This window comes from Grammomys surdaster, unplaced genomic scaffold (genome assembly GCF_004785775.1).
Source record: "Grammomys surdaster isolate TR1022 unplaced genomic scaffold, NIH_TR_1.0 315, whole genome shotgun sequence".
Taxonomy (NCBI): domain Eukaryota; kingdom Metazoa; phylum Chordata; class Mammalia; order Rodentia; family Muridae; genus Grammomys; species Grammomys surdaster.
In genome coordinates, this window is record NW_021604734.1 from 619,224 (window position 1) to 636,097 (window position 16,874).

The 16,874-nt window shown below is 38.7% G+C and overlaps 1 protein-coding gene across 2 annotated transcripts in view; it reads right to left on the reverse strand.

Moving 5' to 3' along the window:
• The window catches only part of Grm1 (glutamate metabotropic receptor 1), a 359,348-nt gene that overhangs the window by 231,798 nt on the left and 110,676 nt on the right, over window positions 1-16,874 (reverse strand). For both annotated transcript variants that reach the window (XM_028777784.1, XM_028777785.1), the window contains exon 2: window positions 12,593-12,842. In XM_028777784.1, coding sequence (XP_028633617.1) covers window positions 12,593-12,842 — 250 coding nt within the window. The remainder of the gene's footprint in view (window positions 1-12,592; window positions 12,843-16,874) is intronic.

Consider the following 16,874-nt stretch of genomic DNA (forward strand, 5'->3'; position numbering starts at 1 on the left):
AACATGTGTTGTTCTAGTAGCATGGACTTAAAACCAGTGATCTTCATAATGCCATTAGATTGCAATAACCCTAGTGGGGGAGGTGCTAAGACGATTTCACCTCGGAGAAAGGGGACTTTCCAGAGTATCAGCAGCAAATGGAGAAGCTAGGGCTGGAATAGTAACATCTGCAACTATTATGACTGCTAGTCAAAATAATCCCGTCAGAATAATTTTTATGTAATTCAAGAAATATCATAATTTTAAAAAATAATCATCTCTTCTTAGAGATTATTCAGTTAATTAATAATGTTGATATATAATAGATACAATCTTGTTACTTGAAAAATCTGGAAGAATTATGGTACTTAATTTAATTTAAATGAAAACTTGCAGAATTTTTTTCAAACATTTTTGAGATATTCCTTCTACAGAAGACAATGCTGATTGAATTAATCAAAACTTAGATATAATTTCTGAGTCTTTCTCAGTGGTTGATTTACCCAACTCATTCTGAGACGCTCCTCAGGGGACATTCTAATTACAGTTACTCAAAAAGAAGCAAGCCTATTGATCTATAAAGTCTAAAAGCACAATTATAAGACATTATGACCTAGTCACAAATACCAATACATCATCTAACATATTAGTGCTTTCCAGGTCTGGTTAGATTGTCCTATAACTTTAGTTTTATCATCTACAAAGAACTCTTACTAACTCCAATAGAAATATATTTTCCTGTTAAATAATTGCAGATATCAACATTAATTAAGCACTTATCAACTTGACACATTATTTAATATTAAGTGTATATTGAATAGTTACCCAAAGATAGACACTGTTACAAAGGGTTAATACATCTAGTAAATAAACATACAAATCTTTATCATGATTTTATCTAGTCTTTTAATTCTCAAAAATACGTTCAAGAAATGAGTAATATTTAGAACATTTTAAGCTTTCTTTACAAATGAAGAAGTGGGATTAGAGGTTTCCCTAAAACGGCAATAGTTTTACAATCTAAAATGTCTAAATAAACCTATGATTTAGTGACACTGAGAAATGTGACCATTGTATTTTCAAGCTGTGAAGGAACCAATACTCTTCATTCACAGGAAAGGGATTGGAGCTTTCTCGGCCCACTTAAGGGACCACTTCATCTGTACATAAAGAAATAAAAATTTCACTACGTGATGTTTCTTTCAAAACAGACATTGTATAAGAGATCAGAAGAAGATATTTTGAATTTGAGACTTTTATTCTGAAATAGTAGCTACGTGTATTATATTCTTCGTTTTTATAATTTATCATTTTGAAGGAAAATTCCTGTTTGAACACACTTTCTTGAAGTTCTATGGTAATATAATAAATGCAGTAAAAGAGACATCCATATTAGTAAATTCAGACTAGATGACTTTAGAGAAAGTAGAAAGTATAATGAATATCTATTAAACTCACATGATAGCACTAGCCAAGGGTACTGATGGTCTATAACAGTGTCATTCCAAAAGCTTCATCCTGATACGGGGTTTAAGAACATTAGCATAACAGCTTTAAACACTGAAAAGATTAAAAAGTAAATTCACTTATCTTGAAAATGTTGGCTAGCTTTAAGTAGCACAAATATCACTACAATAAAAACCATGACATCACAGCTAAATTCGTCAAAATCTCCCTTCCTTGTGCAGTCTCCTCACCTTGAATCTCTGGACCTTAAGACGTATTGTGAAGAGCAAAAATGAGGAAAGAAACCAAATATCACCTGCAGAAGTAGGTTAGAAAAAGAGAATACCTTCCCCTATTCCCTTGGTCAGATGTAGTGTGAGCAACCCCACAGAAGGAACCATTCAAAGAGTAACAAGAACCTGAGATGTAGCAATATTCCAGTGAGTGATTTCAAAGTGGACTGTCCCCAAGCCATGCCTTACAGGACAAGGCCTTGGATGGAAGAAAACTATTTGCATTTCATAAGCCTTTCTTTACAAAATGTCAGGCTCAGCAAACACCTTCCTCTCTTTGTAGAAAGGCTTACAGATGGAAGTGCAAACAATCCCGGTCTGATGATGATAAGCAGAACTAATGAACTCCCAGTCATCTGTCAGAAGTTACAAGCTTCATTAAATGACTTTACAACAACCAACGTCATTTTTTTTCCAAATGGATTTAGGGACCAAAATCAGTTCGTTGACTTAGTAATTTTCAATATTCTTCATTAGAAAATATGCCAGCAGGTAACTCTTCTATACTTCTTTCCTGAAATACAGTTTTGCAATTCCAGCTTCCTTGCACTTTTTAAGCTTGGTTTGCAATCCAAGTAGACAATGACAAGTGAATTTTAATAACTATTCAACGTGCTATATTTGGTGAGCATGGAAGGAAAAATATGTTTCCTTATTAGAAAAAAAGAATCAAACCCAGAAACCTTTTAGATCATCTTCCTTACTTATTAATGTTACCTCAAACTCTTGAAGCTGCATCTATATTTGGGGAGAGGGTGGATTGCCTAGGTAGTTTCTAGAGACTATTCTCCTGCAAAGAGAAAATGACTACTAGGGAGAATAATGCTGGATAAAAGACATAGTCTACTTTGTGTTGGCCAACTACTCCTAGACACAGACCATGCTCTGGAGTGTGATTGATATACCCAATGCCACTCCACTGGAGAAAACCAATTTCTTTTCTACCAGCAGGTCTCAACTGCTAATAGCTTCTTAGTTAAGAGTGGAATTTTGTGTCTCCGTCCCCTTCACAGTGCTCTGATTTTGTCTGATTTGAACCTATGAAGGTTTCATGCATGCTGTCACAATCCTTTTGAGATCATATATGTAATCAATCATAAAGTGTCTAAAAGATGCTGTTTGTTTAGGGTCACCCACCACCCTGGTTCTTATAGTCTTTCCTCCTCTTTGGCATAGATTCTTGAATGTTGAAAGGAGGGGTTTGATCAAGATATTCCCTGTAGGGTAGAGTCCTCCAAAGTCTTTCACTCTCTGTACATTGTTCAGTTATGGTTCTCTTTGTTAATTAGCATCCATAGCAAGAAGCTTTACTGATGAGAGCTGATTGATATTCTGTTCTATGGGTACAGGAACATGTCATTAGTTTTTTATTACTATGGAATGTGTGGTGGGATTTTTATGTGAACCTTTCTCTTTGAGTTGTTGTCTTATTGATTTTTTTCTTTTATTTTTATGTTTGTTTGGATTTTTGTTAGTTTTTTTTGCTATCTTTTTTTTTGGTTTGGGGATTTATTGAGAAAGAACATGAAGCTGATTGCGTAGGGAAGTGGGGAGGATCTAGGAGGAACTGGAGGAAGGAAAAGAATATAATTAAAATATATTGCATAAAACTTTACAATAAATTTTAAATGATTAAACTGGACTCTATAAGGCATGCTTCTTTTCATTGGTTACAACATGGTAAAATCTCAACTTATTGCTAAGAGATCCCAGATAAAGATAGAGGATCCTGGGTTAGAGAGACAGCTCAGAGTTCTTTCCTAACATTTCAGGGCTCTGGGTTAATTTTGAGCTTTGCACATGCTAGGCATAGTGGCATACACTTGTCATCTCAGCAAGTGGGAGGTGTGAACAGGAAGATTAGAAGTTCAAGGTCATTCTCAGATAAACAGTGAAGTAGAGGCAAATCTTGACTAAATTATACCCAAAAACAATGGAGAAAAGATGGGAGAGAGATGAGGGAAAAGTAAAAGGTAGGCAGAAATGCAGAGAGGAAGGATGACTCTACATCTTTACAAACATGGAATATACCAGATGTTGTAATTCCAAGTAGAACTCTAGTTGAATACATGTCAGAGAGAAATGCAGACTTTGTGTGATTGTCAGCCCTTCCCAGAGATTTTTCATAAAACCCTGAAATAATCTACCAATAGGAAAAGCTTAGTTTCTCTCTGGAATGGTCAAAGCAATGATGCTTAACTGTTTCACTGTTCATCAAAATAGTTTATCCTTAAATATAATAGATATGCCTGAGGGTTGTCAAAGGCCAGGGGTTTCCAGTAGGAAGAATGCTCCTACTAGAACATTCCTGTCTGAACAAGCTTACCACTGAAGCCCTTGTAAACTCTCATTCCACAATCTCCTCACTCCTTTCAATAAGAGGAAGCACAGTTGTTTGTCTTTTTAAAAGCTGGTCTCCACTTTTGCAGTAATGACCTAGTATTCTCTATTGATTCATTAGACAGTGTTTGTCCAAAAATATGAAAAATATAAAGTGCTATACATGAAAAAAATTAAACTCAAATAATATTACAGCAAATATAATGCTGCAAATTCATTCTAGAAATACAGTGAAAACCTTTTAGCAAACTACTAACCTCGACTCACATGTTACCCATGTGGAAATGCCATACTCTGACCCTCTGTGCACTAGGTATCACTGCTCTAAGAATGATCTTATTTATACTCCCTTCAACCTTTCATCTCTCTAGTCTCTCGATTTTCCACTAGTGTTTCCTTAGCATTGTTATTCTTGTGGGAAATTGAGCACTCGAGTGTGCACACACACACTTTCTAGCTTGCTATTCGAAACAATGGCCAGCCAAAGATAGCTACACACTTCTCACTAAAACCAGTAAACATACTAATCTGCATAACGGAAGGGAGCTAATATGACAGAGAGAAAGCAAAACTTCTATAAGATAGCCTTAAATTAAGGAGATGATCCTGCATTATCTAGTTGGGTCCAAAGTAAACACAAAAGTCATTGACAATGGTAGAAAAAAAATCAGAAGAAACAACCAACGAGGGGGGAATGTGAGATGAAAACCTTTCAATTCCGTTGGCCTTGAAAGATGGAGGAAGACTTAAGTAGTGGGCTGAGAGCAGACTCTAGAAATAGAAAAAGACCTGTTAGCCCCTTAAGTGTAAGCCAGTGATCTACATCAGAATTTTGACACCAAAGCTTAATATTAAAGTTCTGTGTTGTCTGCATCATTAACCAATGCCCAATATGTGTATATGTGGAGAAAGATATGTGGGTAATAAGCCAAAGAGCTCATGTATCTATCTAGTGATGGTCTCCAGGCTACACGGTAGATTAAGGAACATAGCTGGTGATCTAAGGGTATTAGACAGGCAAACAGATAGATGACGTTACAGGCAGATTGTGGAAAGATTGGTGATAGGAAAATTGTTTTAATAAAGAACTATTTGACAGGAAAAAATAGCCCTTCCAGTAAAATGTTCTGCACCAATTAATCATTTAAAAGAAAATCTCACTCTTATCTCACAGCATAAAAAAATTAACTCCCAATGAATCATAGCCAATATAAAATACAAATTATACAAATTCTTTAAAAATGTATATGACCTTGGAGCAGATAAACAGACTATGAAGCACAAAAGAAGTTGGTAGCTATGCTTTGTCAACATTAAACTTCACCTTCTAAAACGCCACGAACAGAATCAAAGCTTCAGAGACAAGGAAAAAGAAAAAACTGCTAAGCATATTATGAACATGATTTCTGCTCAAAAGGAATCAAGAAGCCCCACAAGGCCACCGGACAAAGAACCTGACAATGAAATGGACACGACTGTAAACAAGCGATGTCACCCACAATGTATTAAAATGGCAAATAAGCACACGAAAGTGTCACACTATTAGTCATTAGAAAAATGCAAATTCAAACCGCAAAGCGACTCCACTGCACACCCACTGGAACAGCTGAAACTGAAAAGACTGACAATCCTATTTTGGTGAAACTGTGAAGGATTTAGAGCTCGCTTACATTGCTGTTAGAATTGCAAGATCTTTCAGCCACTCTAGAAATCAGTTAGGTGGTTTGTTACGAAGTAACTTCTGAAACTAAAAGTACCACACATTTGTGACACATGAGCTTTTCTCTAAATATGTCTTTAAAAAATAACTAAAACTGGAAGGTCACAAAAGAGTTGGCTATGAATGTTTATAACAGTACTGCTAAAAAGCTAAAGTTTATATTTGAAACATAAATACCTGTTCGTTGTCATTATATGTAAATTAGCACATCAATGCCCCTAAAATCTTACTTAGAAATAAAAAGGAAACTAGCAATGCAATTTTACCTAAAAAGAGTTTTTGATAATTAGGTAAGTTTGTGGTGAATACAGAGATTCATGGCTCCTTGGAATGGTTAAAATACATAACAGGGATCATCTGTAAATAAGATATTGATGTCACTCCCACTAATGTTCAGTGACCCTTATAGAAAGGGAAGCAGAAAAAAAAAAGTGTAAGAGCCAGATGATAGTGAGAAGACATCGAAAGGGCTACCTTTAGGACATGCTGCAGCTATTGTAACCATGATCTCATGGTAGCTATGTTTGTCTGTATTAGGCCTACACAAAACTTGGCATGTCAAAACCCAACCATGGATCAGGGAAGTGTTAATGGGTTTCGACCTTCCCTGGTGGAGCTATTGCTACTGAGAGTTTCTGGGAGAGGGGCAGTCGCTGTCTTCAGTTGTGTATCAAAATGATGATCTCACAAAACTCCAGTACATAGCTCCAAGCCTGTGGCCACACAGACACACCTAGTTAAATTCAGTGGATCCCGAAACCAAACAAAAGGTATGAATGAAAGAAAGGGCTAACAAGAGCAGGAGTGTAGAAAAATAGAATGAGTCTTGAAAGAATTCACAAGACCCTTTGTTGACTCACCATTTAAAATATTGAACAACAGAAAAGAAATACAAGTGATTCAGAGAAATAGGATAATCAGAAACATAAAATAATTTTCTCTTGTGATCTGGTTATTTCAGCTTAATCTTTTCCAAAGAAAGTGGATCTAACAATAAAGTAGGTGTCAGGAAGAGAGGTAAACAGAGTGGGAATGAAGGGGTGACTCCAATGCCACTGAAACAAAACAAACATAACCTGACAAACAGAATAAGCTACGAAGTACCATCACAGAAGCTGATGTCTTGGTGCTAATCTTCAATCTCTCTGTATCATTGAGAAATTACTTTAATTCTCCATGCAGCGGCATAGACTCATAGCCTCTCATCACACGGTTGTGATATTTAAGTGAACTGATACACGAAACCCATGCAGGAAGCCTGGGAGGCAGTTTATCCTAAATACATCCACATTATCATCATCACTAAAATAATCACTGTAGATATGGTGAGCATAATTCTAAGAAGCATCCTAAAATAGTGTTCTGGTAAGGCCAAGACGACACTATTCTTCTGCATGAGGATGATCACCACCAAACTTATGTTACTTGGAGAGGAGGCCATGCCTAATGGTCCAAAGTTATAGTCTCCCATGAGCTGGTGGGCTGGATCCAGGGCCACAGACAAAAACACTGAGCTCATTCAATGAGATCTGGGTTTAGCAAGGTGACTGGTGATTCAACGTAGATTGAACCCCAATGCATGACTAAGATTAGATTAAAATGAATCCATAAATACATTCCTATTGATCATAACTGCATCATATCATCTTAATACAATATAAACTGTAAGAGTGTAAAAACCCTAAAGAGGATTTAGAGCCAAATTTTTGATTTTTACAGGAAAAAAAAATGGTCTCGGGTTGAACCACTGAGTAACCAAGGTCACATGAGCATTTTATGGCAGAGCAGTACTCTGAGCCAGTGATTATTTTTGTTGTCATTTTTTTTCATTATCTTACAATCTTTTCTTATAGAATATTTTATTAATTTTAAGAAATCCCTTTTAAATTTTATTTTTCGGACAACAGTTGATTTTTCCATTATGGACAATTCCCAAATGTATGATGGTTTCACTTTTTTTTTAACTTTCTAAGCTGAATTCAATAAAAAACTGTATCTTATCTCAAATGAAGCTTAAAGTACTAGAATTGAGTTACATCTAATTGAGTTGTTGGTCAATGGGGTGTCACGGGACTCCCCAAACAATCCAGGCTGTTGCCAAGCATAAAGGTTGCTCACCACAAACTGACAGCCAAGTCTCACTGCTAAAGACAACCCTTACACAATTGACTGAGTGAAGAAGTCGAGCTGGTTCCTACACAGAGCTATTATCCCTATGTTCCAGTGTCTTTGGGAGAGGAAAGTACTCTGCATGCTACCAAATGAGAAACGTAAATGCCAACCCCGTCATAAACGCTCTGGTCTACAATGGTGTCCTGCCTGCAAGATATACTAGGCCAACGGTGGCACAAAGCTTATGGAAGTGACCAACCAATACCTGATGTGATGTAAGGACCACTCCATGAGATGGAACCCATATCCAACACTGCTTGGGTGTCTAAGAACCTGAGACTAGATAGCTTGGGAACCAAGGGTAAAAATCAAACACTACTGTTATAAAAAGAAGGGAAAAAAAGTAGAAATAAAATGACTCCTAATGACATCCTGATATATTCGTAGATTAGTGCCTTGATCAACCATTGTCAGAGATGACCTCTAATGATGTCCCTCCTGCAGCAGCAGATGAGAACAAATACAGACCCACAGCAGTGGGCAGATGGTGAGAGACCTTGGAACACTCAGCCCAAAATGGGATGTCTCCACCAAATCCCTCCTCTCAGGACTCAGGGAGTTTTTGGAAAAGGAGGTAGGAATAGTGTAAGAACCAGAAGAAATGAAGGACACCAAGAAAATGAGGCTCTCTAAATCAGCATGATCAAAACTCATAAGAACTTAAAGAGACTGAGATAGCATGCACATGGCCTGCATGGATCTGTACCAGGTCCTTTGCCTACAGATTAGGCTTCTAGTTTAGTGTTTTTATGGGGTTCCTCAGTGTGTCAATTAGTGGATCTCTGTTTCTTATGTCTTCTCTTAGCTCTTTTCTTTGTTTGTTTTGTCCTATTCTGACATATTAGTTTTTGTTTTGTCTTACAATATTTTATTGTATTATTATCCCATAGGAGCCTGTTTGAAAAACAACAACAACAAAAAAAGAGTTGAATAATTTGGGAGGGAGATGGGGATGAATTTGGAGGCACAGAGACAGGAAAAAAACATAATCAAGAAACAAAATTATTTTTAATAAAAGGAAAAATAAAGGAAGTATAATCTGAATTCGAAATTTTTGTCTTTTCCAAAGATAGCCACATATGTATAATAATCTTCTCATGACATCATAGACATAGCTCTCAGTTAGCCTCATGGCATCAAGTGTGAAACCAACATTGGACTGTGCGTGGCCATTAAGCTATGGACCTGGGTGTATATGATGGTATGAATGAGAATGGCTTCCATAGGCTAATATATTTGAATGCTTGGTTCCCAGTTGGTAGAACTATTTGGAAAAGAATTAGAAGGTGTGACCTTTTGAAGGAGGTGTGGCATTTTAAAAGAGGTATAGACTTTGGAAGGAGATGTGTCAACGGGGCTAGACTTTGAGGTTTTGAAAATCTACATCAACCTCTTTCTCTCTCTGCCTAGTGTTTGTGTATCAGGTATAAGCTCTCGGCTAGTGTTCTGGCGCCATGTCTACCTATCTTCTACCATACTTCCTAGCATGAAGATCATGAACTCTACTCCACTGTCAAGAACTGACACCCCCGGTTAAGTGCTTTCTTTTATAAGCTGTCTCAGTGATGTTTCTCTTCAGAAACACAGAACAGTAACTAAGACAGTTTATTTAATCGAGTCCACACTTAGAGATTTTTCAGTTCATAACTGGCTTTCTAAGACTTAAGTTTTAGTATGAACATCTGCTTAAAGACTTGATCACAATGACAAGACTAGAGAATTTTGCATGGACTTTGCTATGAAAGAAACTAGGATGTATTCTCAGGGATTGCTCATGAGATATGACGACTGGCATCACCTGACTTAAAATTTTCAGATTGTCCTTCCCTTTATGTTAAGAACAGCTGGATAAGAGTAGGGAGGCAATTAGGTAAGTACTGTACTAAGTCAAGGAAAAGACAACAGCAGAAGTCATGAAATCCTGAAAATGGCTTGATAATATGATGCAAATAGTCCAATGTGATGTAAAGTGTGAAGGAAAAGAGCTATGGACCGAGAACATGTAGATATTCATTCAGGAAATTCTACTCATATATAAGGAAATATCTCCTGCTGCAATCTACACTCGACTTACTTGTCTTTCTCTACATGAAAAGAGGGTCGTTGCCACCTATATACAATGCCCTCTTGTGAAACTGGCAGCAGCCAAAATTATTCCATGCCAGAGGGAAATAAATGAACCCTGTATAGAATGGCTCCTGAGAAGAGGGCGTGTCTTTCACCATCACTAGGGCACCTGGAAGTCACTGATACCATCTGGACCAATCTGCTGGAATAGGGACTGAGCTTGCTCAGTGTCTGCAGGCAACACTGAGGGCACAACTCACCCAATGCAAGACTGCAGTCACGTAGTCAACCTTATCCCTTGCTCAGTACCCTATAGACTCGTGGCTGGATCTTAAAGGAGCATTATGAACAAAAATGATAAAATATTGCTTTCTTCAAAACCTTCTAAGAGATAGGAATAAAAGCCAACACCAGCTTGATAGACTTTCATGGAAGGCAGCCCAGAAAGGAAGAGATACTTCCCTTCACTTTGGCAGAGTGCACTACAGTTTTGGCATATCAGAGGAGGAATGTCTCAGTAGCAGTAGCCACCAGTACAGGGAACAGTGTTCTCAGGAATGTGGGTGCTCGCTTCCACAATGGCTCCTAAGGGTGTGTCAGGAGAACCCAGTGGGGTGGGGGCATACAAACAACAAAAGAAATGAAAGAGGAACAAGGATGAGTGGCTGGCCTCTTCATGAGTAAGTGCACATGAGACTCTTGGAAGTGCTTCTATAAGCTCAGTTCCTTTATTAGTACAGACAAGCCAAGCAAGAAAGGTTGAAGGTGTCATTACATCAGCTTCCCGAGGTTTTAACTGATGATGACAGGATGGGTTTACACTGCAGCTATGGCACGACGATTTCAGATCACCATGCTTCATACCCAAATAGTCTGCATACCCTGAGGCTCACACCTGCCATGTCCACTCAAGATTTCGTAAACCAGAATAGATCACCTACAAAATATTAAAGAGAATAAGTAGAACATCGTTGCTTTGAAAATGATAGACATCAAACTTTTAAAGTAAATGGCCTATATTTAAAAAAGACAAGCATTCTATAGAAGTAAGTGAAGAGTGACTCTCTGAGTGCCATCTGCCCTGGTACATATATTAAGTAAGTGAAGAGTGACTCTCTGGGTGCCATCTGCCCTGGTACATATAGTAAGAACAGCACTTTGAGTAACACGTCAACAGTGATGTTTACATCCTTTCCCTCCTTGAAGAAACAGTGTTCTTCTTCAAATGCATCTCCTTTAGGAAACTAATTTTTTGTGGCCATTTTAAGTGGTTTCACACACCTGCATCACACAAAAGAAGCCAAGGTGACCCTGAATGCATGTCTGCTAATTTTAATCAAACTCAGCAATTCTCAGGTCCTAAATCACAATGTGACCTGGCCACCATGATTCCCATTTCTAGACAGTGTCCCAATGTTGGCCATTTGTTGGTTTGTGTGTCTACCTTACCTGCTTCTCAAAAAATACTCTAGTGTCCCAGGCTATTAATTTCAATTGGTGGAGAGGGTGGTCTTTGTAATCATTGCCACAGCCATGGGACAGCAAAAGAGAGCCCCCTGGGGACATGATAACAAAGCTGCTGCTGCTGCTGCTGCTGCTGCTGCTGCTCCCCCAGCTTCCAGCGGGCCAGCAGTTGAGGTCATCCCAGAAAAGCCACATGATTATATTCCATCCAGTATGGAAGAAAGAGAAACACCAATATCTGGAGGCGTGGTGGGGTGCTGAGGGCAGATGCAGCTTCCTGAGATAGAATCGGTAGTGAAAACAGCATTTCCTTCATGCAATATTAAGAAGATAACTAAATAAGCATGGAATCTGTTAGGTCAAAAACTCTAGGGAAAAAAAATAATAATGGATCTTGGGAAGATCCCACAGAAGTCCATAACCTCAAGGAGAGAAAAGACAGGTTGAACCCCTCTCAAAACATCTGCAGAAATCACACTGAAACACCATAAAATACCCCTCTGTAAATATCCCTCTGCCTCCATACATAGCATGTGCACACACACACACACACACACACACACACACACAGAGTTTGACAAGAGATTTTTATCACCATAAAGTCTGTGTTGCTTCGTGTCCATTTAGAAAGCTCTTTACATCTCAGATCTTACCAGATGTTCTGTTCCTGTGACTACCTTCCACTCACCGATACCAGGGCTTTGTGTTGGGTATCGGTTATTCAGGAGCAGAAGAAAGTCAAAGCAAAGGACAATTTGCCAAGATAAGGAGACACCCTGGCAAACAACTTCGTGTCTCTTTCTAAAATAATCTAATCATCTTGTTAACAGCCATGCTGCTTCTAGTGACTTTCTATTCAGGACAGGACCGCTGCTCTGACTGGCTGAAGAGAGACACTAGCCAGCTCTGTGTTGCATGTGCCTCTCACCTTGAGTTAAAAAAAAATTAGTAAAAAGAATCCATACTTGCCAATTACTTTGGGGGAAAGGGAAGATGGCAGGAGAAAGAAGAGAAAAAGAACGGGAGAGACGCGGGGTGGGGGGAGGCCGGACGGCCAGAGAAGGGGAAGAGAGGGGGGGAGAGAAAGATTTAGATTTAGATTTAAATTTACCTTCCAATGAGTGAGAACTCGCCCACGACGCCCAGGCGGCGCATGGCACTCAGTAACCCCCGCACTGTCATGCCCTCGCAGAAGCAGACCACAACCCTGGCCTTGGGAAGCCGCTCCCGGAGCTTGCGCAGGAGTCGATCGAAGCTCTTCTCGCCAGCATTGCTGTAGATTTTGTCCGAGTGTGCGATGCAGAGGCCTTCCTGGGCAGCCAGCTCTTTGAAAGCATCCATTCCACTCTCGCCATAGTTCCCTGTCCAGAAACAATCAAACAGATGTTCAAGACCACAGTGTTACCCACAGGCCTGCGAACTGGAATGGAGATTTGTTGGTCTGGGAGTCAGGGGCAGGGAGGGACGCAGAGGAGGGTGGCATTGCTAAACAATATATAACTGTGGCTGAGAGGAGACCTTGGTGGAGTAGAAAGTATTCAGGTGACAACATCCAACTCTGAAAGCCAACAGAAATTACATGAGCTAGGCTTCCACAGTTGAAGACCTTTAGTGAAATAGATTGTTTCCCTATTTTATAGCCATGATTAATAATGCCTGTCCCGTATTTTAACCACGTGGGAGAGCTGAGCTCCATTAGAATGTGGAGATCAGCTGGCTTCATCAGGATTCCAAGACAAAACACAGACACTCAGATAAGAAGCCCTACAAAATCTCCGAACCACGTGCTCCACGGTGGCTTTATCAGCTGAAGATTTCAGATTTCAATAAGAACACAGAAAGAAAATTAATAAATCTTTCCTCGTTGACACATCTTCTGTCAGTCTTCCTGATGAAAGCCTTGAATGTTAAAGGACGAAGCCAACCCCTGCTCAAGGTCAACAGTTCCTTCACTCCTTGTCTATTTTAATGTGTCAACTACAAGAAGAGAGTTCTCAGATTATGACCCACCTAAGTTACTATTTCATCCACTGAGCCAACAAACTGCTTAATCTTCCATCCTTTCCTTTATACCTGTATTTTTAATCAAATGTTTTTGTGTTTTATTGTTATGTTAAAAGTCTGCACACATTTAATTTTTAAGCTTCATGAATTTGAGCATACATAGACACACCATCTCAAAATTGTCTGTCGGCAAAGGTTTTTGTTATTAGACCTGTTGTCATAACCCCTGGTCTTTATTTTAACCAGCAACTTGCCACATTCAGGGTCACATTCCCCACTAAAGCCCTTTATATTCCTGGCTCTTGAGACACAGCATTCCCCAGCCCTCTCACTATTAAAAGTCTACTCCTTGGTTTGTTTATTTTGCATCTCTGCTCACCCTCTGAATGTTGCTATGCTAGGAGTACGTCACGGGAAACTGTTCATTTACACTCCCACCCCAGGTATTCCTTTCAGCCATGTGCCTTCAAGTACTATTTGAATGTGACTATTTACTCATACATCTGTATCTTCAGGCTGAAAAGTCCTTCGGAATAAAAAACTAGGACATTCATCTGCCTACCTGGGGTATCCAAGTGTAGACTCCTAAGACAGCATATGGGGATAATGCCTTTTCCTTCTGTATTTTGCAAACATGTTTCTTTCAAGTTACTTTCTATTAGAAGTTCCTGTCTCCCTGCACCAAATTTCTGTGTTTTTCTCACATGCCAGATCCATTTCTATTGCCCAAAGCATTCTTAATCCAGTCTCTTTGCTCTGCTTCAGTCTCTTCTACCCAAAACCATGTCTTAGGTCATGTTCCCTAAACAAAAAGCCTGATATAAAGATTCCTGTTCAAGGAACTGATAGAGAGCGAGAGGAGCAGGGAGGCAGAGGAGAATGGGAGACAAATGCTAACTAAGCAAGAAGCTTTTCACAGCTAATGATTAGTTAGTTGCTGGCTGGTCCCACAGGACATGATGGAGAACCTCACTCCACAGGTTGAGCCTCACAGCTGAGCAAGGGAATTCTTGTCAGTCTGTCACTGAATACAGTTACAGAAGTGGAGAGGTAATAGCTGAAATTAAGAAATATTTCCGTTGTAACTGTTGAGGAAGAGATATATCAGAGCATCCGAGGAAAGGAATCTGGGAGGGCCACCAAGATCATCTTCCTCAGCAAGGCACTGTCGGCTCCTCCCACTGCCTTGGCCTCGTGATTCGACTTCTTACTTCCATTCCTGTTCTGAGCAGCTCACTTCACACCTAGTGCTCTGTTAAGGTGTGACTCACACTACACTGCTCCTTTACAGAAAGCTCCAATTTCTGTTGAATATGCTTGGAATGAAAATCAAACCTCACCTGGACTACAAGGCTAACCCGAGGCTGATCTCTTTATCTTCTGCTCTGTCTCTTCCTTCCTTTCCGCTCTTACCTTCCTTACCACCATGGCCACCTTTGCTCTCTTAGAATACCCCAAACATACCAATTTTCTGCACTAGCCTGTTTCCAACATCTGAACAGACATTCTTCCAACAGATAATCTTGTCAACCATATTTCAATATTCATTCCATGTCGTCGGAAAAGCCCCTTCTAATTAGCATAAATCAACCTCTGAGTAAACCTTGGTCATTCTCACCACTTTAATCCCAATACCTATATCTGATATTTTTGCTTATTTTTATTTTCTCAAGAGCATAAGTTTCATAAGACTATCTCCATATGACTTGTTATGTGATGTGTGTTTAGTACTTAGAATAGTTTTACATACTTGAATTCACTACTGTGAATTTCACTAAAGAGCAATTGTTGTGACAGGCCAATTGAGAAATGTACAGAGATATAAACAAGTAATTTAAAATAAACAGTCAGTGGGTAGCAAGTTTACAGAAAAAAATCACTGGATCTTATTAACAAGTAAAATGGTGCAATTAAAATAAGGCAAATTTTTGGATCTATCAAAAAGCCAGGATTTCATTAATAATATTTAATATTGTCATGTATGGTGATGTATGCCTTTAATCCTAGCATTCAGAAGGCAGAGGTAGGTGGATCTCAGTGAGTTTAAGTGCAGTCTGTTATACATAGTAAGTTTCAGGACAACCAGGGCTATAGAATCTCCTTAAAAAAAGAGCAACAACAAAATTAATAATTATTAATAATAATTAGTAATATTAATTAATATTTATTATTATTACCATATTCAGTATTATCAATGCATTGATGCCTTCAGTCCAGAATGTGATTAAAAATATATTCAAGCTGGACTGTAGTGGCCCACAATTTTAATCCCAGCAGAAGCAAGTGGATCTCTGAGTTCTAGGCCCTCCTGTTCTATAAATTGAGTTCCAGGAAAACCAGGGCTACACAGAGAAACCTTGAAACCCTTTATCGAAAAACAAGCAAGCAAACAAACAAACAAATATGTTTATACATATATATAAGAAAATTTAACCATATTTTTAAACAAAAATAGGGGGTTGGGTAAATACGGTAATTATTAGTCAAACAATTATGAAATAATTTATCCCAGAACGATCTTGTAACTTGAATTTTAACAACTATGATAAAGTTGATAAGTATATAAAACTATTCTAAGAACTAAACACAAATTATGTGTTTGCCCTTTGACAACTGCAATATCCTATCTCATGCAGTCTAAAGGAATCCAAATGGAAGAATTTAACATATTATGAGACCCTCATGTCCCTGAACTGTGGAAACATGTCACAGCAAAGCAAGAAGCACAGGATAATTATGAGAGAGAAAGCTGACAAACTCATTATTCATCTGAAAGAGAGTGTACAAGGAAGGAAGTGAGAAGCCTCTCTCTGTCTCCCTCCCCACCACCTCTCTCTCAGTAAATACAGGTTATGGAATACACAAGTCACTATGAATAGATTGCAAAAGTCACTATCAGTCTGTCAGGCGATGATATTACAGGACAGACAACCTTACTGCTGAGAGTAAGGGCTTCAATCCCCAAAATTACTATAGTCTTTCATCAAAACACATACAAGGCAAGTGACCAACAGTGTTCTTTGTATGACAATAAGAAAAATCTTTGTGTTTTAAATCTAGTAATGGACATACTTAGTTCAAACCTCTCTCTCTCCAAATAGACTGAGTATCGAAAAGTGAAACTTCTCAACAGGTATGAAGCCTGCTTATGAAAGAACTGAATGCTTGTTGTGGTGGTTTAAATAAGATGGCTCTCATAGGTCCCAATATATTGAATGTGCCATCACCAGGGAGTGAAATTCTTTGATGGGATTAGAAGGATTAGGAGGTATGACCTTATTAGAAGTGTGTCATTGGGAGTGGAGTTTCAAAAGCCCAGGCCTAAGACATTGTGTTCTCTCTCTCTCTCTCTCTCTCTCTCTCTCTCTCTCTCTCTCTCTCTCTCTCTC